Source organism: Coccinella septempunctata, chromosome 3, assembly GCF_907165205.1.
Source record: "Coccinella septempunctata chromosome 3, icCocSept1.1, whole genome shotgun sequence".
Lineage (NCBI taxonomy): Eukaryota > Metazoa > Arthropoda > Insecta > Coleoptera > Coccinellidae > Coccinella > Coccinella septempunctata.
In genome coordinates this window covers 7920846-7946954 of record NC_058191.1, presented here as the reverse complement: position 1 = coordinate 7946954, position 26109 = coordinate 7920846, and the positions used below count along the sequence as shown (strand labels likewise).

At 35.4% G+C, this 26109-nt stretch overlaps 1 protein-coding gene across 1 annotated transcript in view; it reads left to right on the top strand.

Moving 5' to 3' along the window:
- The first annotated feature begins 8319 nt into the window (after positions 1-8319).
- LOC123310499 (carbonic anhydrase-related protein 10) overlaps positions 8320-26109 on the top strand; it is a 447368-nt gene continuing 429578 nt past the window's right edge. Inside the window, exons 1-2 of the mRNA XM_044893983.1 lie at positions 8320-8453; positions 17285-17472. Of these exons, the coding sequence (XP_044749918.1) occupies positions 17418-17472 (55 nt within the window). The 5' untranslated portion in view covers positions 8320-8453; positions 17285-17417. The remainder of the gene's footprint in view (positions 8454-17284; positions 17473-26109) is intronic.

Genomic DNA, 26109 nt, shown 5'->3' with positions numbered 1-26109 from the left:
GAATATTTCATTTAGATTCCTCTACAATAGATTAGGGACAAATATAATTGAAAGAAAAAAATTCTTAGCAGTATGTAGTTGGAATATAATAGCAATTATAGATGAATTGATATAAACGAAGAGAGCACCGTGAAAGTTCCGGCACAGAGATAGGTAGGTGTTTTTATGGGTAAAAATGATATTTAGGAATTTCTGCTAAAACATACCTTGTATAGAAAGAATTTGAGAGTGAATGTTGTGTATAACTGTATTATCTAGAACTTTTTCCTCACCAATTCAGAACACATCCTCAAATTCATCGGAAAAAATGCCAAAGACCAATTTTTTCTTCAATTTGGCTGAATCTGGTAGATCTAACACAGAATTTAGAGTATCACAGGGTATTATATTGGAACTTTTATTTTCATTTCGTTCATTGATGACTTGGATACAATTTCCATCCAGGAAAGACTAATGGAAAACTTTTCAAGACGTGTCGGGCATGCTTTGAGTCACCTGAAACACTTCAAACTGATACTTGGAACAAAACTGATATTCCAATATCTATACAATGTATCAGACGATAGCGATTATATTCAATGTGAGGGAATTTATATACGAGGATGTATTGATATATAGTTAGCCTAGACCAGTTCCATTCATAAAAAAATATTGCGTTGACATAGCAACGACCATAACTCATTAGAAGTGTCGGTGTGAAGTTTGAGGTTAATAAAGTAAACCAGAGTTACGCAATAAATTAAAAGAAAGATGTCCACCGAAATTGTGAAAATTGGAGTATCGAGCCATCACCAATTACCTACCTGTATTCAAAAGGGTTAATAGGTAAGCATATTTACGAAGATATGCTTAAGGTCCTTGGTGATCAATGTTCTTCGTATGCGACCGTGAAAAATTGGAGTGCAAGCTTCAAAAGAGGTAAATTTTCCATTGAAGATGATGATCGATCGTGAAGGCCAGTTTCTGTGTCAATCCCCGAAAATATCGATTCAGTTCATGACATGATTTTCCATCTGTTCCGATATTCCTGAACAGTACTGTCAGTATTTCAGAGACGATGCCTATTGGCCCAGTCGTTCGAGTTCTACTGTTATTCGATTGCGGGCCAGTAAAACCAGCAAAATCGGAACAGGCCCTTTTCATCATACCGTCGAATTGGGCTAAGGCTGAATCACCGAATATTTCATACGAACGCGTTCATCATATAGTTCACGTAAATTTGAAGATAAAAAAATTGCTGCAAAATGGATCCCCAAATGTTTGAATGTTGACCAAAAGCATGCAAGGGTAGAAGCATCGCGTTCGATCTGTGCTCGATTTGAAAACGATGTAGACTACTTAAACCGAATTGTTACTATAGATGAGGTACATTTCTACGATCCAAAAACAAAGCAACAATTGATGTAATGGCGACACTCTGGTTCTCCAAGACCTAAGAAGTTTCGTGTCCAAAATTCAGCTGGAAAAGGTTTTGCTTCAGTTTTTTGGGATTGTCATGAAGTAATCATGATTGATTTTTTGGATAAGGGTGGAACAATAACCGGAGATTACAATTCGACATTACTGACCATTCTACGGGATAAAATTGAAGAGAAAAGATGCGGAAAGCTATCCAAAAGTGTTTTGTTTTTGCACGACAACGCTCCTGCACATAAATCTCATGTTGCCATGCAAAAACTTCGTGATTTAGGGTTTGAATTACCAGAACACCCTCCTTATTCACCAGATTTGGTTCTACCCGACTATCAGCTCTTTCCTCAACTGTAAAAAAGTTTAAAAGATCGTAATTTTTTTTCCAACGAGGAAGTAACAAAAGCTGTGTAGGTGTGGTTTGCAGAGCAAGGAGAAACTTTTTTTTTAATGGTCTAGAGACGTTGCAGGTGCGCTGTAATAAATATATCCAATTGAGTGGAGAATATGTTGAGTGATAAAATAATTTGACATTTAAATTTTGTCTGGTTCTAAAGTAGGCTGAGAATTTTTCAATATATCCCCATAACTTTCATCTGAATCTAAACGACTTATATTTTAGCTGAATGCTTCCACAATTAGAGATTGTAAATGAAGAGGATGATAAATAATTTCGTTCTATTGGAAGACCCAGAAAAGTGGTGGCATTTGAGAATTTCATTTTAGGGTGAAGGAATGCGAAATGTTACTACAGGATTTTCGATGAATGTAGAAATAAGAAAATTAATTTTTCTATTTTCATTTGACTTGTCCTGTACATTGTAAATGTCTTCAAGGCATTAAAAAATATTTAATTATTATGATCAAACTAATATATAGTACCTATTATTGAAGTATCAAAAATAAACAGTTTCAAATACGAGCCCAGTTGGCCTGTTAATTGTTAATTCATGTGAAATTTTTGTTTTGAGGTGAAGTTCCCCTTGCCTTGAAACTTCCTTGAATTCTTTTGACTTCCATTGAGGCAAGATGATTTTTCTGAAAAATTTAACATTGTTGTAATTATCCGTAATTCCTTCGAGAGATACCCATTCCGTACCACTGCATATGATGCATTTCATCTTCGGGTTGATTTTTTTTTAATCTACAACGGATGTATCGTTTTAAACCTTTAACCAACCAAGGAAGAAAATGTAGACATCCTAAGTTTCTTTTTATTCTCATTGCCACTCAAAAACGTGGACGGTCCAATATTGTTAACGAAAACAGTTGGTCTTGTCATCATTAGATTAATGGATTCTTTCTTGGACAATCTGATACCAAACAAGGATTATTGTGATCTTGAAAGTTTTTTTATAAACGATTTTAAGTGAATTTCTTGTCGAGTATCTTGAAAAATACTGTATTTGGAAATCCCTATTTATTAATATTTCCACAATAATTAGAAGAATGAATACTGTAGGAATTATTGGGCCTAATAATATTCATGAAAGAGGTATCATCGTGAAAGCAGGCACGCATAAACCTAACTAGTTTGAATACTTTTTTCATCTGTACAATAAACGGTATGGAAAAGAAGTGGAATGTGAAGACCCACATTTGAATAGGAATAATCTGTTCGACATGTCGAATCCAGCCGTAGTCTTCTTTCGAAGCGCAGTCCCAATCAAAAATCTACTTTCTCATCAATTCCAGTTCGGAATGTTATCAGCCTTTCGATAATCTCAAAGGACTGTTCCTTTGCTTTCCCCCCGGGGTGAAAAAGTTAATTTGCGCCGCGTAATCAAAAAAGAAAAAAGTCGATGCATGTATATTTTGTAATCATCGGTTATCCGGTCGGTCTATATAAAACTCCGGGTGATTGGAAAACTCGGCGCATATTTCCGATGAAAGATGCGAGATGGGTTTCTTTTTTAATATCCCGGATTCTTGGTGAAAGTCGAGATGTCTTTTGTTGTTATTGAAAATATTTTCGGAAACAATGATTCCTGGGGAATGGCGAATGTTGTGTTTACTTTACGGAGCGTGATTGGTGTATTTTTCTTGCGGCGAACGCTGGATACAGCTGTGGGGTTGACTGCAACCCTTCTTGTTCAATCAAGGATGCGGAAGTTCTGTCTGCCATGATTACGAATAGGTCCTAGATGGTCTTTGTGATATCCCTCTTGATGGAAATACTCTAAGGCACATGTCAGTTTTTAGTCGACACGAACTTTATCATGCAGAAAGAACTCTCAGAGGGAAAACAAATGTGAATTTGTAAAGATGAAAATCATTTGGAGTTGGTAATTCGAAGGATAGCCAAGTTCCGAGAAAAAGGCACTGTATGTCGCTCTCCTTGTGATGTCTCTAGAACATAGCGGTGGGTTAATTAATTAGTGCTTATCGTTTTCATATAACAGAGATGTGCCACAACATTGTGTTTGTAGCTTATGAAAGTCTTTTTGAGTGTTGTCTTTCTTGTTCTGCATTTCCCATGTACTTGCATACAGTTCTCGCCGTCCCGAGCAGTACCGCTTTCTGCATGATTCTATGGACGGTGTCCTCCAATTCAAGTTTTTTCAGATTCTCTGTCAGTTTCTTTGGTATCGGGCCTTTTGTTGAAATTGCAATTGGAATGCTCTTGATATCCTTCAACTTCCTCGTCGTCACTGTATTTAGAAATTTTTTCGATTTGCCTATCAAGTAGGTTGTTGTTATTTGGAATTGCCACGTCTATGAACAGTACTCTATCCTCATATTTATTCAGTAATATGAGGTCAGGTCTATTGTGCGTAATTTTCCGGTCTGTGAGAACCGTGCGATCCCAGTAGAGCTTGTGATGATCATTTTCCAATACAGCATCGGGATGGCAGTTGTGATAGGGAACCTTTTGTGACCTTTGCAGTTCCTATTTTATAGCCAATTCTTGGTGTAAAATCTTGTTAACAGCATCATGTCTACTCTTGTACGTGTCTGCAAACTTCTGGCATCCTCCGGTGTTGTGCTGTATGGTTTCATGTGTCGCACAGCCATAACGACAGCTATTGTCCGCCAATGAGGTATCCTTGGCGATATATTTCATATAGTTCCTTGTTGGAATTACTTGATCTTGGATGGCAATGATGAATCCTTCTGTCTCAGGAAACAACTTTCCGAAAGTCAACCAGTAGTTCGACGCAGATATGTCGACATAATAATGGTTCACCTCGTTCTGGTGTCTCCCATGTAAAGGCTTGCCAATCAAAACTGATTGGCAGAAAACTGCATTTTGCTTTCTGCGGAGTGTTCGACGATTTCTATGTTATCCTGTTGCAGCTTGAATGGAGTAGAATGGGGAATTCTCCTCAATTTGGGTTATCACTGCATATGCAAGTTTAAACTGTATAAGTTTGAGTTTAATTCATGATTTTTTCAAATTCACCGCGAAAACTATTCAAAATCATCCTTCAAATATGGGGTTTTAAAATTTAAATCGCTTTGTGCGGTGTTTAAGATTTGGCAATAGCGCATACAAGACAATGAAAAGAACAATGTCCGATCAGCTTGTTTATAAATTAACAGCTGTTGATTTGATCTACAGGCCCGTACTTACTGGCGAGCTTCAACTGCAACCGGCCATAAAAATCCCATTAAATTTTACGACCTTGCTCGTTCGTCGCAGACTTCATAGAAAGCCATCTTTGTCTATCTCATCAAGATGATGCATTTGTTGTCCTTTATTATCAAGGCATATTTCAGTTGATGTTGCCACCTTGTACAATTCTCACAAAATGCTTCAAACTTTGAATACCCATTTTTATTTTTCTTTTTTAAGTGCTTAAAATACTTTTTCTATGGGAAACGGTTGGAATGGTTATTTCAAAGATATTTCATAAAAAATACATCATTTTCGTCAGAAGGAGTATTCCCTATTTTCTGCATGACAAACTGCTTGACGAAGCAGCCTTATTCACGAAATATTCTCGAAGTGCTTCAATTGAGTTTTTAGTGTGAATGGGTTGTTCAGTGCTGAGCAAGCGTAGATATTAATCGCTTTGGTCAGATTCTTGCTGTTTAGACCAGTCTTCATCATCCTTCTTAGTCTTCTAGTGAACTCCTCAGCTAATTCTTTCTTTAGTATTATTATTATCATCATTTGGCAAATAAGCAGAAAAGATTTGTGGCAAATTCTTTTATGATCCAACATAAAATAAATAAAAATGGGGAATACAAACAGATAAATGAACAAGTGAATAGATTGGGAGCAGGTCTTGGATACAGAGAATTTTGTAAGGAATCTTCCAAGACTTTCTGAATACTTACCTCTCCTTCTATCTCATTCTCGAAAAGTGAATGAATTTTTATGATAATTTTGAGATATATAGCCTTCAATCAGATATCGATGGGTACAACACACGAAATAAATCATGAATAAAAAAAAGATATCGCAGGCTGTGGCGATCACACCAGAGTACTGGCTATTACGCACCTTCCATTCATAATTGTTGGCCCGGTTGGTCAAAAGGACCACCAAGGACCGAATTCCAAACTAGGTTAGAAGTAATTTTAATGCATAATGCGTTCTACTCATTAGATGAATTCTTCATGTTTTAATTTTGTTTTGTTCTATTCTACATAGGTGGGACATATTTGTCGCTTTATTGTATTTCCTTTTTTATTTATATACTGCGTGTTTGTTTTGTAAGATACTTTATGATTTGGCTTGTGTAAGCAATGTACATTGCGTTAGAACCAATAAATTCTCACTCTCTCTTTATCTCTCTCTCGCTCTCTCTCTCATCCTTATTCAGCAAAACGTTTTTTAAAGTAAATCTCTACAGAATACCCATTGATGTATATAAAATAGTACCTATATATTGTTATTAAAGACCGGGAGCTGAAGAACAATGATTCATACTCTGGCCACTATGTTCATTATATTTGGCGTCATTAAATTACTCTAAAAAAGGATAAAAAGTATATGCTGTATACAGTTTCTGATGAAGAGGAAATGCGTGTAGGTTGTTTTTTTTTACTTGATAAATAACACAACTTAAGCGTAGAATACGGGATAATGTATCGTGTAGAAAATCGCTTAGGTTTGCGTCGAGCTCATTATTGAATGTTAACCAGCTGTCAGTCATTTTCAGGGCACTGAAAATTAAAACGTCGTTTCATCTTCATGACTATACTCCATTCACATTTATTTTAGCAGTCGGTTGGCCATGAAATAATTTTCTCAAGTTTTTGTAACTAGAACGGAGTAAGGTTGGCACTCATGAAATGTCGTTAATGTCATAACACCTTTGCCACAACTAATATCAATTTTTATTACGAAAATGAATAAAAAAAGAAACAGCGATTCAGGAAGTGCTATTTAGAATTTAGGTCCGCTCATTCAAATAGTTATACCCTGATATTCTAAAGTCCACAATACGTCAGACGGTAGCGAACATATTCGATGTACCTAAGAGAATTTACATATATAATATTTCATCTTAATCTAAACGACTTATATTTCAGCTGAATATTTCCACAATCAGAAAGATTGTGAATTATGAGGATGACAAAGAATTTTCTTCTATTGGGAGACCCAAAAATGTGGTGGCATTTGAGAATTTTATGTTTGAGTGAATTAATGCGAAAAGTTTCACTACAGGATTTTCAATGAATGTCATCGTAGAATAAATTCCCGAAAATTGATTTTTCTATTTTTCATTTGACTTGTCCTATACATTATAAATGTCTTAAGGTACCAATAAATACCTTATTATTATTATTATATCATTTTATTAAGATGAACAGCCACAAATACGCGCCAGTTGTCCTGTTAAATGTTTACCTATTCATGTGAAATTTTTGTTCAAAGGTGAAGTTCATCTTGACTTGAAATTTCCATTAATTCCTTTTACTTTTATTGATGCAAGATTTTTGTTGAACAATTTTACATTCTTGTAATTATCTGTTAATTCCTTCCGGAGATACCCATTCCAAACCACTGCATCATTTCATTTCATCTTCGGGTTAATATTTTTGAAATCTACAACTGATGTAACGTATTCAAACTTTAGCCAAAGAAGATAACGAACATTAACTCTCCTCAAGCTAGGGCATATTATGATATTATACTGATCTCGTGTATTTTCCATGCAAATAACTGGATTTGGTATGCCTTCAATCGGTTTGTATGAACTTCAATTATGTTCGTCACATATTTTCCGAAGAGATTCGATATTGTGATGAAATACATAATAACAGAAACTTTTACGTAGAACGGGCAACAAAGCGTTGATTCTAATCCCAAAAATGTTTTGACAAACTTCATAACCCCACATTTTCGTACTATACAGAGTGAAATGTGTCAAATTTCCATAGCCAACCGAGTGCTAAAATAAATGTGAATGGAGTATAGATACAAAATCTGTAACAGAGGTTACAATCAAGTTCAGCGGAACATTAACCAAGGAAAAGATAACTATACATACAAAGTCTTCAAGAGTCGCAATACTTAAACGTGAGATATCTCGAAAAAATTGAATTCCTGAAATCAACTACAATGCATAAAAAATTCTCAATTTCAAATGAAATTAATTCAATAAAATTTGCTGAAACATAAGCATCTCATTATTAATACTTCTAAATTTTATCCATGATGAAAAACCATTCTAAAAAATTTTTTTTATGATTTTTCTGTCTCGAGTCTTCTTAACGTCGCTATTGCACAAACTGTTGGGTGAGCAGCAGTTCCCATCAACTATCTCATATTTAATGTCTTTTGTCTCAAACGCTCATTCATATTCCAAGTTTGGGTTGCAGGCAATTCTTTGGCAACACAACCCACAATCTGTGCCCTCTTACCTCCTAGGTGGAGGAGATCATCCCACCGCAAGCGCCATGGCGGCCACGGTCTAGCGCCGCCGTTCCCAATAGTTTTAAACCATCGGGACGCCGAGTGGCACATGTTCTACGGACGTCGACGGTGAAGCGTCGGGTAGTCGCTCCAGAATCGCGCGCGGTTTTCACGTGGACGTTTCGGAGTTTGTTCTTCAGTATTGGAACTGGATGTGAATTTTGTTGGGACTGTAAGTTGAAAGTTGTTCGCTTGTTGTATCCACACTTTCAAGACAGTTCTCATTCGCGGAAATTTCCTGTAGAAACTGGAGTTTGCGATGTTCTTAAGAACATGAAGTCGTGGTTAATTGTCTCTAGTTCAATGTAGAAACTATTTTATGTAATTCACACAGGAACACAATTTATTCAATGAAATGAACTCGCTTTCCTGACCATACACCGAAGAAAATTCAACTAATTCGAAAGTTTGTCGATCCTTATTGATTTGCCAATAAAGCAAATGAAAACAGAAAACAAAAGAGAGACGGAAATGGAGTGAATTATTTCTCTATTTCACGGAATGAATGGAAACACAAATAGGTCCAAGCTAGACAAATATGTTGTTTATCACACATCAATACGTAGAAAATCAAGAAGTCTCAGGCAAGCCGATAGAGTAAAACAAAAAGACATACAGCAGTTCAGGACACATTCACCATCTGACAATCTCATGTCCTAAGTAATGCGGAGATTTGCGTCATCATATTCTGTTCCTTAAAATAACTTAGAACATACTTGTATCTAGGGCTATAAACTTCGCTATAATAAAGATTCTTTACGAAATCTCAGCAGATCCACAATAATATTGTTATACATGGAAGTTAAGCGGAATTTGCCTCCACAATACTATGAGGTTATTATTCTATTTTTTTTTTCCGAATATTAATCTAACCTTAATTCTACGTAAGATTATTGTTTCGGGAAGGACAACTGAAAGATTCCTGTTGAATTGCATTACACACTGAGGCTTCCATACGAACAAGACAAAATCCATTTTGACGTGTGTTCAATAAAGTTCGTCTTCAAGTAGGATATTCAATTTTGAACGCCCATAGTTCCTGTCTGAACGTTTCTCTTAACATATGTGCTGTACAATGTTCCAGGTGAACTGTCAAATTTGCTTTTTGGATTCTTGATCTAAACTAAAATAAAAGTAGGTATCAACAAATTATAAAGATGGTTTTCACTGACCTGCAAAACGCATTTACTACTATATCGTACTTTAGAATTGGGAAAAAATAGAAGCCATATAAACGTTTCAGCGACATCGCAGAGAATCCCACAGGAATATTAGCAGTCTTTCCAAAGTACTCTTTGGGGATGTGTTGATGATTTCCATGAGATAGGTATGCCCAAAAACAGAAGAAAACCCCATTCAACCTCATTCAAATGAAAATAATGTTTGTTTTCTTCAGCTTAGTTATAGATTTTCATCAAGTATTGACCACCTAAATTCAATATCTATAGAGGAATAAACATGTTGAGATTTTTCCTGAGATTTATTCGTAATACTCCAATAGGCAAACCTCTTTTACATAATTTGAAGAACACAAAATCATAATACCTCGATTTATTGAAGATTCATAATATCTCTTATGTATAAGAATTTATCAGTTTCGGCTGAAAGTTTCAACAATAATTTTCCAACCGCGTCAGATTGTTCGGATCCATGCGTTCTGACTCAATGATAGGAATGCTTTCCCCACGTTGGGGTAAATCTTCTAGTGTCTTTTCCTGAAAAGTGCATTTCCACTTTGCATACAAAATAAGTAAATTAATGACATTGTTGTTCACACTTTGGGAAGATGGAGTAATTCAAGAAAAGGCATGTTCGTTCGAAGAACACCAACCTTGAAAATTCCAGAACATCAGCCTTCAAAATTCCGATGAATATTTTTGAATGCACTTCAGTTGCCAGAAATAAAAAGGCACTAAAACACTTATATTGAAAATAACTTGAAACTGTATATGTGAATAGGCTCATTTCCAAAATTATTCTCACCTAATGATCAGGACCATCATCACAGGAGTCAGGCTCCTGTAGGTATTTCAGAATTTTTCCAAATACAATGGATAAAAAAATTTAAGCATACTAATATTATGTTTTATTCTTTGCTCGACCACTGCCTTCTATGTTTGAACATATCTACCTGCTTCACAGAAAACGTCGGGACATCCAGAAACAGTACTTTGGAAAGACCGATAATAATGTACAACATTGGGATACACTATGAAGTCGCTGAAACATTTAGGAATCAGTAGAATATTCCTACTATATTACTATTATCTGGCCAATTTTGTATAATAATAATGTAAATTATCAATACTCCTTGCACGTCCGTAAAAATATCTTTATAGTTTTCTGATAATTTCAATACAAAAACAATCCAGAAAGCTAACTGAAGAATAGTAGATTGATAGCTAAGAATTTCATTTAGACAAGGAATATACACGTTCAAAATTTTAATGCCTACTTGACGACGTACTTTCTCACTAGTTCGTAGATAACTTTGAAAATCTGAGGTCATAACTCAATACTCGCTATAGGGAATTATTTCTAACATTATGCAGAAATATTTCCACCTTTCAACATCTTCATAGATTCACAAAATCTTTTTGAGTTCTGATTTTCTTGGAAATTTCGCAACTGATAAAAACTCATGCAATGATTTATTGTAAAATGCTTCTAGCCAAGGACATGAAACGACACATTCACATATCTCGGTGTAGTTCGTGGAATATCGTTACATAGTTCAACCTTTCACTCTGACGGTCTTTCGAAATACAAGGAAATTTAAAAAAAGTGAGGTTTTGCCTGATTTACTGTCATTGCATTCAATTTTGAATTTTTGAAGCATTATGATAAATTTAAACAATACGTAGAATTTAAAGAGTGTTCTCAGAATAGAGTATAGAATAGTATAGGGTTTTTCAACAAGAACTTGTTTTATAAATCAAAATAAAACAATCAATTCAGATGACAATGATTCAAAAGGTTTGGAAATAATGAATGGAAAATGATATCTTAGGAATGTGCACCACAACCACGGTTACTAAGTCAATTCTTTCATCAAAGTTTTTGATCTATTTTCGACACAATGGTGGGTCCATTTCGTTAATAACGTATGAATTTTGAATTTTAAGGCTGCAATCCACTCGGTTGGCTCCGTATAGACTCTGTCTTTAACATAACCTGATAAAAAATAATCCAGCGGTGTTAAATCTCATGATTGAGCTATTCCTTGCTATGCGATCAGGAAATTTGTTTTGCAATAAATCCAGTGTTTCGGTAGATGTGTGACTTGTGGCACCGTCTTGTTGAAACCACATATTTGTGATATCCATATTTTCAACAATAGGCCAAAAGTTAGTTGTTAACATCTCTCGATTATGTTGATCAATCTGTAAAACTTTTACAGATCTACCATTTTCATAGTGAATTATTATTATTTTGAAACGATTTTTGAGTGAAATGGAATTCATTGAAACAATTGCCCAAGTTTCTACTACAGATATGTTAAAAACCAAATGTCAAAACTTTGATGTATTTCCAGTGGGCCATAGTGAAAAACAAGGTTCTTGTTGAAAAACCCTTTATATAATATTTTCAAAGGTAGGCAGCTGTTTTGAGTAGGAAACTGTAAACATTCATTCAAGATGATTTTCACGTCAAAGTTGAGGCAAGTCTCTAATGAAATTTGAGGTTTGGGTAAGAGAAAGTTCAAACAAAGTTAAGAAAATTTTATGAATAATCCCAAAATGTAATCAAATAATAATATAGGGCGTCCAATCTGAAATAATGAAATTTTGGTTCTCTCTCGGGATAACCGAAAGTAAGTAGGTACAGCATCAAAAATAGCTCGAATAGTAACAAAATTGTTAGTTGAAAAGCAAAAAATAATAATGATCGTAGTCAACGTATCTTTTTTTTAAATTAGACTTAGTTTTATTCAACTTGAAAGAGTAAAAATATTTTAGTTAAATTGTTCGATTCAAATTTTATTTGAGTAAGTTCAAGATCTAGTAGTAGTGGTATGGGAAAGAAACTGTGGGAATTCTTTCTTCGATAAATCTTCTGATACTAATACGAATGAATAAATAATATCAAAAGCCCTAATATTCAGCATACAATCGATTCACATAGAGTCATTTCAGATTTCGATTAATTCAATAACGTTCGGCCTCAGTTTCACCGAAATTTTCGATCTCAATTCCAGTTTTCTCGCCCAGGAGAGAATCTTTTGTTGGACGACATTCCGTCGTGGAATTACGAAAATTCCGAGAGGGGATAGTACAGGAGCCCAGACTCCTGAGGCATGGAAGTTACCCACTAAAAACTCCTATTTCAGGATTTCTAAGTCAATGAATCCTTCACCACAGTCTGCCGGCCGACAGTCGAAGCTTTCAGAAAGGGGGTTACTTGTAACCGGTCAAGGTGCCTTTTGCAGCAGAGTGGCCAATAAATTGCCATTAAAATATGGTTCCCTAATTGACGGTATTCTTGTTTAGTGATGAACTTGGAATGAAAGTGTTTGGTGCTTCTATTTCTACATGAACTCGTTATTTTCGTGACAATACCCTCTTATAATTAAAGGATTTTTTCCCCATGTTTAATTGGACTAAAGTGGATGTGCTAGAGCACGACGAAAAATTCCACTGAATTATTACACATTTTACGTTTCGATACACTGACATTTCAAAAGACGGATGAAGGGAAATCATGTTCAGTTTGTACTTCTTTATAGGAATTCAGTGTATATAACTGAAAAAAATTTGATTGAAAAAAATTTGTCGTCGAATAACTAGTGAAATCCCAAAAGCTGAGCATCTATCTTTGAAAATAGAGATCACCTTGTTCCACACTGTTTCAAGATTGAATATTCGCTATAAGGGTGTGAATTCGATATGATGGAATTCTAGGAGAAAAAACTCAACGGAAATTCTAGCAAGACAACAATGTAGATGTTTTGTTATATTCTGTAAAACTCATAAAAATGTAAGGGTGTTTTCAAGGGTGAGGCATCTTTTGACACAGGGTAGAACTCATCAAAATAAGTCGTTCAACCAAAAATTGTCTATATAAAATATCCAAGATGGCTGAGATACAACTCCTAGAAGTTCGACAAAATTTCATTGAATTCCATGTACGGGACAGTGGAAGGTGACTCCGGCATTGCAAAAACGAAAGAAAACATAAACATATGACTGGACAATGAATGGTTCAGTAACAATTCATCGGATTAGATGCCTCAGGTCACTTTTGAGAGAATCATAATTGTTGTATCGTGCAATTAAGGGTCCAAAAATGTAGGAAATCGAGGCAGGATGATTTTTTGAACTTCTCAGCCTTCTATTGAGGTTGTCCCAAACCTGCTCAATCTGATTGAGATCTGGACTTCTTGCTGGCCATTCCATTCGAGAGACTTCAACCTCTTCAAGGTACCCCTGAACGATGCGCGCACGATGGGGTCTGGCATTATCGTCCATAAAAATGAAATTTTCACCGATGTATGGGGCATATGGCACTACATGCTCTTCAAGAATGTTCCTTATATACTTATCAGCATTCATAGCTTCATTACCAACTACAACTAGGTCTGTGCGAAGAGTCAAAGATATTCCACCTCATACCATAATCGATTCTCCCCCGAAACCAGTAGTATTCAGGAAATTGCACTGAGCATATCTTTCATGTGGACGTCTGTATACAAGGGAACGTCGATCTCAATGGTAGAGGCAGAATCTGAGAGAATCAAGAGGCTGGGCCTCTTGCCGCGACACGAGGCCTCAAATCATATTCTCTGAGGCGATTTCTTATTGTCTGAGTGCTAATTTGCACCTCATGAGTTTGCTCAAGTTTAATTTGAAGGAGGCGAGCGGTTGCAAACCGTTGTCTCAACGAAGAAACTCTCAAGTAACGTTCTTGAATGGCAGTTGTTACCCGTGGTCTACCCTGTCCTGGTATTCGGATATTCATACCTGTCTTCCTGAATCGCTGAAACATTCTGGACACACTTGTATGGAAAACTCCAAACCTTTCTGCCATTCTTGTGTATGTCCACCCTTCTTCTCGCAAAACTACCGCTTGGGCACATTCCTCTTGGGTCGAATTGCTTGTTTCGCGTTGCATACCGATCAAGTGTAGAAAATCAATCGAAAGAAAAACTATTGATCACTAGAATTGATCGAGAAGAACTGATTTTAGAATGAAGCCAATACATTCAAAATCTGATAATATCATCTTTTTTTATTCCTGCTGGGAAAAAACATCTGTATTGGAGAAAACCGTTGAAAGTGGATAACATATGCATGCATAATTCTGATAAAAATAATTATCATTGAGAACACTTTCAGTTGTAGAATAAATTTGAGATTTCCATAATGTACGTTAATTTTTTTGCGCAGTGTATTTAGCACATATGTCCAAATGACGATGGAGCGTCGAAATATCTTACTTTAACACTAAAAAAAACACTCTTTATCACCTGAATTTTTCGAGTTCGTGCGGAATAATCGTGATCATTAACAAGTCCAAGACGTCTTATACGATTGTCAATTATTGTATATGATACATTTGAAAGTTTTACTATATCTCTTGAACAGTCATATGACGATTAGATTCAATTAAGACTTTCATTTTGTCATCATCACTCAGACAAGGTAGACCAGAACGTTGGTCAACTTTCAGTGAGTAATTTCCACGATGAAATTTTTTGACACGTGTGTCCTGTTTAACAATCAACACCAAACACTTCACATATTACTTTTTGAATCTCATCCGCATTCTTGCCTTCGTGAAAATAAAAAAGTAAAATGCGTTTATTCTTGCACTCCATGTTAAAACTGACAGTTGCGAACATAATCACACGAAATTTGTTTGTATAACAAAAAGGTTATCGATTATCAAGTCCCAAAAAAAAAATTCTAACCTTCACAAAAGAAAATCAAACAAATCGATTTGAGATTGTCGTCGAACCAATAGTATCGCGACAGTATTCCAAAACATATACTGCTCCACAAGAGTTACGGATATCGTATTCAATCGTTTTTAAAGTATGTAATCTTCGAAACAATCGCTGTAATATTATTTGAAACTCAATAACAACTTAATCGATTCAATAAAAATCAGTATGAGACATTTCGTCAAACTGGTCGCCTTTTTTCTGAAGTATGGTTCTTTGCGTATGCTTCATGAATGTTCTTATTTTGAAATAAAGTCAGTTTATAAACGGCTTTGATTTGAAACGAGTTTTCTGAAAATGCCAAGACGTAAATTAACAAACGCTAAGGCTAATAGGGTTATCGGAATGCTACATGGTGGCCTAACTCAGGTTGTTGTAGCGGAAAGGCTCCAAGTCAGCCAAAGTGTGATATCTCGACTTTGGAATAGGTTCAGGGAGACAGGTTCCGTGTTGGAAAGACCAAGGCTTGGTGGACAACGAAAAAAAAACACCTGCTCAGGATCGTTTCATCACCGTTTCGGCGAGAAGAAACCCTACATCTACTTGTAGAATGCTACGAAATACTCTTCAGAATGCCAATGGGGTCCAAGTTTCTATCGAAACTATCAGACGACGTTTGAGAGAGGTGAATCTAGGTTCTAGACGTCCATTAAGAGGAGTTCTATTAACACGTGACCATAAGCGTCAAAGACTGGAATGGGCAAGGCAACATATCAATTGGAACGATCAATGGCGTAGTGTCATTTTCACTGATGAATCCAGATATGGACGATTTTCAGATTCTCGAAGAATAAGGGTATGGAGAATCCCACGCATATTCCGTAATCGTCGCTATGTCCAAGAAATCCATCCATTCCGAGGAGGTAGAGTTATGGTATGGGACGGGATATGTTTCAACGGGCGCACGGATCTACACATTTGTGCTGGGAATATGACCGCCTTACACTATAGCGAGCATGTCATTGACAATGTTGTGCCAAATTTTCACGCTGCTATTGGTGAAACTTCTCAATTTCTAGACGATAACGCTAGATCGCACCGTGCAGACATAGTTGAGAATGCGCGCGAGGAGCTTGGTATTCCACATTCACCAATACCTACGCATTCAACAGATTTGAATTGCATAGAACATATATAATAATCATCAACCTACCCCAGAATCCTAAAATGATCTGAGAGAGCTTCTGCCCCGTTTATGGAACCAAATTCCTCAAGAAATGTTCAACAACCTCGTGTGTAGTATGCAAAGAAGATGTCAAGCTATTTTATTGATGCCCGTGGAGGCCATACATTGTATTGATAGTCTTAAAATGCTTGAATTCTCTGGTAATAAAATTTCGTTATTTTACTCGATTTTTCTTAACCACCCTGTATACGCTGCAGATCTACAGGCTAAAATTAATTTGCAACTTGAAATCATATTAATATGAATTTCCATCAAAAAAAATCTTATTTTAACTATATTTTTCTGCAATTCAAGTCAATATCCCTAACTCATGTGGAGCAGTTTATTTTAGATTCCTGGCCAGTTCTCCAAAATTTCTAGTAGTTGTCTACGTCAATTATCTTCTGTAGCCATATCTGATCTTCCTTTTGTTTGACATAAGTATTATTTCTCTCAATCCTACCTGTTTCAAGGCAAACAAAATTCGGTTGCTTCTTTGTTCCCCTGATGAAAATTTATAAAGAAAATCAATAACTGAAATTAAAATTGCTAATATGCTGTACTTAATTATAATAAGATCCATGAGAATTGTGTCATCAGGATGGTTTAACAAACTGAGAAGTACAATACTCATACCTATAATGTATTCCTTAAATAGGAACGTGAAATCGAAATTGGGGCAGAATAGAAAGCAACAATTACGTTTTATCGGAAATCGTTGGAAATATTTTTACTCCTGAAATGTCGAAATATTTTCCATAAACATATTAACAGAAGGACAAATAAGTTATCGAGTTTCAATTCACATTTAAAGGCGATGTTGTCATAATCGATTTCCAGAATATTCAATTTTTATTGCACCCTTCTATTCTAATACGTCATTTTATTGTTTCAGCGAAGTTCAAATGATAATGAAGTGGGTGGGTGGACTGGTATCATCCACACTATTCTAGGACCGTTAATTAGATTTTAATGACTGATTCGCCATAGAAATGAACTGAGGGAAGTGACTTTTAAGTTCCTTCAAAATGTTGCTACCCTTCTTGACTGGAGTTTTGGCCATCAACTTCCTATTCTATCCAGGTGAGTTTACTCCCGTGTTTATACAGAGTGGGTGAAACTTAGGCGAAATGCAATATTGATCCAAGCCTCCTCGTCTTGTATTATATCTCTAATTATAGGTGCTTCAAGTAACATGGCGCTAGTAGTGAAAATGAAAAAAACGTTAGAAGATATACAACCTAACAAGGTTGGGTCCCAAAGAATGATTTTGAATTATTATCGACACTTCTTTAATCTTTAGCGAGGATGTTAGAGTCAATTTGAAATCAACTGCCTTCATTTTAATGCAGGTTAGGTTAGTCTACACCATTTCAATTCGTAGTTCAGAAATTATCAATTGAAATTCAGATTAGTCAATTTTATTTCAGGAACCGCCAATTGTTTTTCTAATTGCTCAATTCAATTTCATGAATGGTCATTTGAAATTCAGTTTGACACATTCATTTCAGAAAACATCAAATGTAAATCAGATTAAACATTTCAATTTCAGAACCCGTGAATTGTAATTTAAAAACCGTTATTTGTAATTTAGAATGTACGAATATTATGCAAGGTTATGTACGTGTCAATTGTCTGCAAGATTTTTTGATAGCTTAGTACATGGTGCCCGTCCCCACTATTTAACCTTTTTTTATGTACCTTGTATGAAAAACATTTATACACTTCATTATTCAACTTTTTTTTCACATTTCTGAACGTGATCCTATTAGTTTAATTCAAATAACACCATACTTTTTATCCAATCCTTTCATTCTTCTGAAAATTCCAAATATTTTTCATCGTCAGTTTTATCTGTTAACGCATACTCAATTCAATTGATTTCTTTCTGAATTACAATTGACATTTTTTGACTAACAATTGATATTTTCTGAAATACAATTGACGATTTCTGAAATGAATCTGACTGTTCTGAATTACAATTGACTATTTCTGAAATAAATTTGACTAGACTGAATTTCAAATGAACGTTTCTGAAATTGAATTGACTAATCTTAATTATATTTGACGTTTTCTTAATTTCAATTTATTATTTCTGAATAACAACTGGGTGTAGTTGTTTCTGATGAATTTTCGAATTTTGAAATCAAATAAAGTAGAATTTGTGCAAGATAGATACATGTGGATGAAGGTTCAGAAAATATATGATAAAATTATATCATGAGTTATTACTCAATCAAGGGTTTAGTGAGGAATTTTATTTTTTATGTGAAAATGATGATTGGTTGATGAGAAAAATATATGTTCTTTGTTGAAAAAATATGCATTTTAAAGATTTGGCTAGTAGCAGAAATACTTTTTTCTTGATGTATTCAATACATCATACTATCTCCTTTTTAATCCATTTTTTCAAGATTAATATATCCGGTTCTAGAGTCTTTCATAATTCATTACAGTTTAGATGGATTATCAATGTTATCCCTTTTGATATAGATTACAAATGAAGCATCATCAGAGTATCTCTGTGAAAGTGAAAAAGCTTTGAATGTTATAGGAAACCATAAAAAATAAGTGGTGGAAAATTACCTTTTCGACTAACCATGGCGCGAATGTTTACGATCAAAATAAGGAAAAATTCAAAAACGAGTTCCACAAAATCCATATTTCACATCCAATTTCAACCTATATATCTTGTGAAATGAATAAAATATCAAGTTACAAGTTGAAACTGAAAATCTGATAACTGGTTGATGATTGGCCATATAAACTGTTCCATCTATAATTTATATGATCTCAATTTCGTGAGTTATATAATATTCATTCGTACATTTTCGTTATATCAATGTCGTAATTTGAACAAAGAAAGTGCATTTTAGTTTCCCTGATGCAGAGATGAATTACTCATGAAAGTTCGATCAAGAATAAAGAGTTTACAACAACTTGAATGATAATTGCAGCTATTCCACGAATAAAAATCATTGAAATGTATATTATACAGGGTGATTCATAACTATTGGGACATAGGCTAAGGGCAAATTGTTTGGACCAAAATATGGCGATAGGACCAAATATACCTCAATAAAATATTGCTGTGGAAAAAGATAGAGAGCGTTAAAGTTGATTTTTTTTAGTTTTTTGCTAATAATTTTACTGTACATTTTTTCATCCGTTATTGAAAAACACAATCGAACACTTCAGAGGATCGGAAGGGGATTTGAAGTAACGATTTATTTATTCATTTCGACGATAAAGCATAATTAAAAACAATGTAACATAAAAAGAATAAACAGAAATTAAATGTTCTACGTGGCCTCTTCCGACTTCTATGCCTTTTCTAATTCTTTTAATAAAGGACATTCGAACTTCGAAGAAAATATCATTCTGTCCCCTTGTAAAAAATTCAACTTTAACGCCCTCTATCTTTTTCCTCTGCAATATTTTATTGAGGTATATTTGGTCCTATCGCCATATTTTGGTCCAAACAATCTGCCCTTAGCCTATGTCCCAATAGTTCTGAATTTAGAAATGTATATTCAATGACAATGTATAAATAGAAGATTGTAATTCGGTACACTACTGGCGCATCCGTGCATCATTGGGGACAATAAATAATCTATGGTCTACGAGCAGCGATCGTTCTCCTTATACACACTATACACAGTTCCATATATTCTTTAGAATATGTAGTTTTTGTCTCCAATCAGAGGCAGGTTATTGTCCAAAGATGATAAACCCTTTCTTATTCCTCATAACTCAAACTGCAAAATCCTCCCTTAAGCTTAAGTGTGCAGAATGTGAATATATTTCTATGCATCTTCTGGGAAGAGTATGAGAAATAACATCCTCAACTTTTCTACTGTTGCAACACCAAAAATTTAATATCTAACTGTACATCCAAACCTCAACTCTGACTTGAAATTTTGTGCATATGTCACCTTCAGCGATATCGATCAAAACCGTTCAAGCTGTACAAGTTCACCCAATAAGTTGATTGAAAACAACAAAAACGTGGCCCATTGTTTTTAATATCTCATCAAGCGTATCCGCCATGTCAGCTCAACAAAATGTCGATATATCGTCGCGATGAAAAATGAATCATAATAATGGATTACTTCTACACTAATGAATTCCGATAGCAGGTGAATTTCTCGGGAAAACTATTGGTTTATGAATTGATATGAAAGTGGGAAAATCAGAAATAGTAAATTGTCTCATGTTTACCTGAAATACTCAGGATTATAGAGTCATGCAGAAGGCGGTACTGCTCGGAACGGCGAGAACTGTACATGGGGAATGCAGAGGAACACTGCCTGCTCCGACAGGAAGGGCGGGTGGAGCAGCGAAAGCAGGGAGCCGAGGAGCGACCCGGACCCGACCATCACCACGATCCCGAAAATCTGGAAAGGGCTCCATCAGAGCCCAATCCTTTTGATATCTGAGATATCTGGGATAAGTGAATGTTCTTTTGGAGGGGAGTGTGAAAACCGCAAGACTAAAGTCACCATCTTTATTCCCAATTATTTTCACAAAGCTACGAAAATGAAAACAATTGTGTCACAACAGAATTGAAACGTCTATAAATTAGGAATATATTCCTCCAAAATGTATGGCTACAAGTCAAGGAGATATTTGAATAATTGTTCCTTGAAACTAGTTATATTTTAAATTGTTTTGATATTCCTTGAAAGAGAATTATACAGTTTCAAACATCTCTATTCTGTCTGCTTCCGAAATGTTGTCAGGTTGTGCCTGGGATAGACAAAATCATCATTTCTTGTGTAGTAGAAAGTTCTTGTGTTTTCATGCTGCTCAAATAGAGATCCATTTATACGATGCGTATATGCCATAATTCAGTTTTCAATGTATCTTGGCTGGGTTCTGTGAAAGTAACATATTAAAACTTGATATTTTTTTTGATCTTTCGTACGCAGCTGTTTTTGAGATCGACAGACACGATGCGCCGATGGGATTCTGATATGGCTACGAACGCTAGTTCTTACACATTTCTTCTTTTTTGCCTTTTATTATGGAAGCTTCATTGCATTCAATCCTCTATCCCAAGTAATAAGACTAGTGATGCCCACAAGAGTCTCGTCTCGTTTCATTTTGGCGACGAGACTGGATATTTAATCAACGAGACGACACTTTTCTCGTGTCTCGTGCGAGAGTCTCGCAGTGGTCTCGTAGTTTGGTGAGTGTTTTGCGTAATAAAGGAGTTTTGCTCCCGAATTTGAAAATTTCATTGTATTTATAACACTTTTTCGATTCATCGAAAATTTCATCACAACGATCAGGAGCAGAAATTTTACATTATATTGCAATAAACATACCAAGACGAACGCACTTGGTTTAAAGTTACAGGGTATGTTTATGTAAAACTGGTCTTTGTTATAAGTAGATTTCATAAAAGTTCCATTAATTTGAGCTTTCACTCTGAAAAACTCAATATATCGTAAAATGAAGCAGCTATGGCCTAAACTAATGAAAATACGATTTGACCAGTAGGGATCTTGCGTTTTGCAGCAACTCAGCCTTCAATAAATTGGTGGAATGAATGAGACCATCCTTCACTTTTTGACGATTCACTAGGGGCACTTATTCTCATTGAATTTGAGGAAACATTGTTTGTTAATTAGCATTCAATTATAATATACATGGTGATTCATAACTATTGAGACATACACTAAGGATTGGATTGGACCTTGTGAATGTTTTGCTCTGTGAAAAAAAAATAGATTATATTGTCATAGCAAAATCAATACACCTGAAGAAATAACATTTAGCAACAGCTACAATTTTCTGACATTTGAAAGCCTATTTTTCATGAAGTGAATGAAATTGAAATTTCCCCCTGAGACAATGAAATCTTTAATTGCCTTTTTTTCAAAAACGCCTAAAATTATCGTGTTTATACAATATCACCCATATTATGTGCAAATGATTTTCACACTCTACCTTCTAATCGAAATCACTAAGAAGTTTTGTCGAAAATAGCTACCATTTTTATCACGTTTATAATTATTATTCCGAAGGCAATTGTCAAAAATTACTCGTTAGATAGAGTATTAGGTATAATTATTATCAGATTCAGATATTCCGCTTTCACAAAACGTTATTAACCGCCAGACTACGAGACTTTTACGAGACTCTTGTACGATACTTGAGACGAGACGAGACTATCGACGAGACTTCAGTGAAGTCTGGTCTCGTTATTCTCGTGGGCATCACTAGACAAGATATAGCAAATCAATGCAGTTTAGAGCCGATTGGAAACTTGAAGACGTAGATAACTGACAGAACTCAGTTCAATAGCGGTGGCTTAGCATGCACATATGGTAAATTTGGGAAAAAATCGCCTTTCCTACATCTTCTTAATCCCAAGAATGTTAATCCCTGCGTTTGGCAGTTGACCTCCTTGAACTCATTCTTTGTGCTCTTGAGTAAATTGTCTGTGAACCAGAAAACAGATTGAAAACAGGATTACTTTTTTCTCTAGGCCTCCTAGTCGCCCTTTTTCCGAACTGATGAAGGTAACAGAAACAAATCTCCAACAAATTAGATATCCTGATTTGTGAACTAACTGTTTCACCCACAATATAGTTACATATGAAGCATATAGCTCTAGGAGAATGAACGATATTTCACTTAAAATTGTTGTGGTTATCAATATTCGAATTCGAGTGTGAAGGATGAATAACTGTTTCAACTTTCAAATTATAAAAATTTATTGAAGAATTGAGGGATAACCTCAATTTTTTCTAGATTTTTCATTGTGTCCAACAGGAACTTCACATAGATATTGGAATATTGGATAGGCATTTTACACTCATCTGTAACACACCTACAAATGAAAATTCGCATTTCAAATATTGATTTCAAAGAATATTTCACTCGAAACTTGCATGGAATGTAGTTTTTAATTAGCACGATGATGAGAAGCACCCTTTCAATAAAACCCATACCAATCGCATGCACCACGATCAATATCGAGGTTCCCTGATTACAAGAAAGACTCCATGGACTGATAGGGGGGTGGATAGAGTTCGAATAAAGGATATTGGCCATCATATATGCGGTATGGAAGTGATATAAAAGAGTACTGTTAACGAGTGAAACCTTTGAACTCAGCTGAAATTTGCATTTCCGGGGAATTCGAAATTACTCCAGGTTTATTTATAACGTACACCGACGACTACGAGTGCCTAGAGCAATGCTCTTTTCTGGATGGAACGAAATAACCTCTAGACAACGCGGCACGCTATAGATGGATACATTTGTATTCCTCCGGGGAAAAAATTAAAATGAACATATTATGCTAGGATGACAGTCGATATACCAGAATTAAAAGGATGCAGAAGAAGGCATAACGGAGGATATTTATCAAGAGTATTATCGATTAGCGTCTGCGGAAGGAAGTAAAACATTGTTCTCCTATTTTCTGTTGCATAAAAAGTGATTCTCGTCAGAAGATATGAAAGCAGATGTAACTCAAAAGAGTTAAAAACCTAAAAGGTTATAGACAATAGGGTTTTCTCAAATACCGATCAACAGGTGACCTCCTCAGCTATGCGATGCATGTGTGAAAAAAGACAAGGACTATGGAGAATCAGGATCAGTTGCTATGGACATATGCGAAGCTTTATATCAGATGGCACCAAATCTACTAATTGAAATTGTCACGAGTTTCAAATCTGCTACACATTATATGATCTCGTTTTTTACTGGGTGGCGCTCGAGTTCTACTCGATAATACTCAGTAGCGTCTGCCAGTACTTAATGAGCTGTGTTGCTCTGACGGGGTCATATGAGACCGAAACCATGGTCAGCATCTGCTTTTCCGCGATAGAACGTTCTACATTTAGTTGTCATGACGATGGCAAATTAGCTAGTTCAATTCAAATCGTAACACTTGTTGATATTCATAATCAGCGGGTGGTATGCATCTGAATTTTGTTCTTAGTATTTATAATTTATTTCGGAAATTAGAATTTTTTGGCACGGCATTGATAAATTCAAACCAAATGAGTTGAAAGTTTGGTAGGCATCTGCAATTCTGGTATGAATATGGAAGGAAGTCAATACTATCGCCCTTAATAAGGAAACAAACTGGGATTGAGAGCTGCGCATCTATGGGTTAGACTGGTTAGAGTCATTCGGGGCAACTGTGCGCACTTTTGCCTTTCAAGCCATACCCTGTTTCAAATGTTGAAGCTAGGAAAATAAAAACATATTCATAAGATAGAGAATTTTCTAATCTATAAGAAAACATCGGAAAGCCAACAAACGAAAACCTTTTCTTTCCGCAAAAAGAAATTTAATGGTGAAAGTCGAAGTGCGTTCACATGCCTCGTATTGCGGGTAAGTGTGCGCACCTTCACGGGGTAAGTGAACGCAGTGCTTAGTGAACCACACAATCAAAAAAAATTACAAAAAAATGTCATCAAAATGTTACACTATTAGAGAAATGCTGTTTATTGTCAATACAGAAGCGCCTTTTTATAAGCACTGCATTATTGTTCGTGCCACAATTCCTGGTGAACACAACGATACATGATACATTCCCCTGTTGGTGGCTCTTCATATTTTTCCGAACAAATAGGAGAATATTGATCGAGTCTTAACCAAGAAAATCAACAATGTCATAATTTATTTCTCACTGAACTAATGCCCATATAATGAATCTATGCGCACACTTACCCGCGCACACTTTCTCCAGTAAGCCAAAATTGGAATTGAGGTCCTTATAGAGTTGAGCAGCTAAGAGAACCTAAAATTTTTGATTATATATTTAGATTAAATTGCGTATAATCGAATAAGATATTGTTTAACACTATCGGACTCAAAACTTGGACCTGGCAGAATTTGCTAAGATGCTGAAAATTAACAAGAAGACTAGTAAATTAGATTGATTGCAAATAAAAAGTTAACGAAACGTCGCATGGCCCACTCTTATGAAAAACTAATTTGGGAATTCTGCGCCCTTGCTTCACCCAAATGAACCCCTCTTTCATATTATTCATATTATATATATATATATCATATTATATATCATATATATCATATTATCAATACATTGCATAGTCGAGTACGCACTGCGCACACTTACCCACTGCGCTCAGTTACCCCGAACTACTCTATCTATGTGCCATTGAGCACCATTGAATCAATCTGCCAGCTCATTATTTATTCGAATGATATGTATTTGGAAACTCTGAGCCGAAACTTCCAATTTTCATCGTTTAAAACATACCTGGTATTCAGAAATTTCAACAAATCTTCCATCCTAATGGTGCGAGGCCCTTCACAAAAATTGAATGTTCAATTTCTCAGATCAGATATAAGGAAATAATTAAACGGACACAATGTTTCATATTTCTTGAAAATCTAAACATCCATTGGAGCTCAGTTCCGCTTCCGCATTGAGTCCTCTTAACGTTTTTTCAGAACGATGCAAGCTGAGGGTCGTAATTTGAAATAAACCAACATAGACAGGTGTTGAAGGTCAGTAGATTGTAATACCATCGACACTCCAAAGCACTGTGTCCTGTTATCCTTCTTGATGATTATTATTTTTGAAACTCTATTCATGGCGTGTTGGTCGGTAAATGTTGTTGTTTGTTGTCGACAGGATTCCCGAAAAAAAAAACACTGTTCAATATGGAATCACCAGTTATACATAGATTTCACTCGGATATCAAATATATTTCATTTAATCCAGAA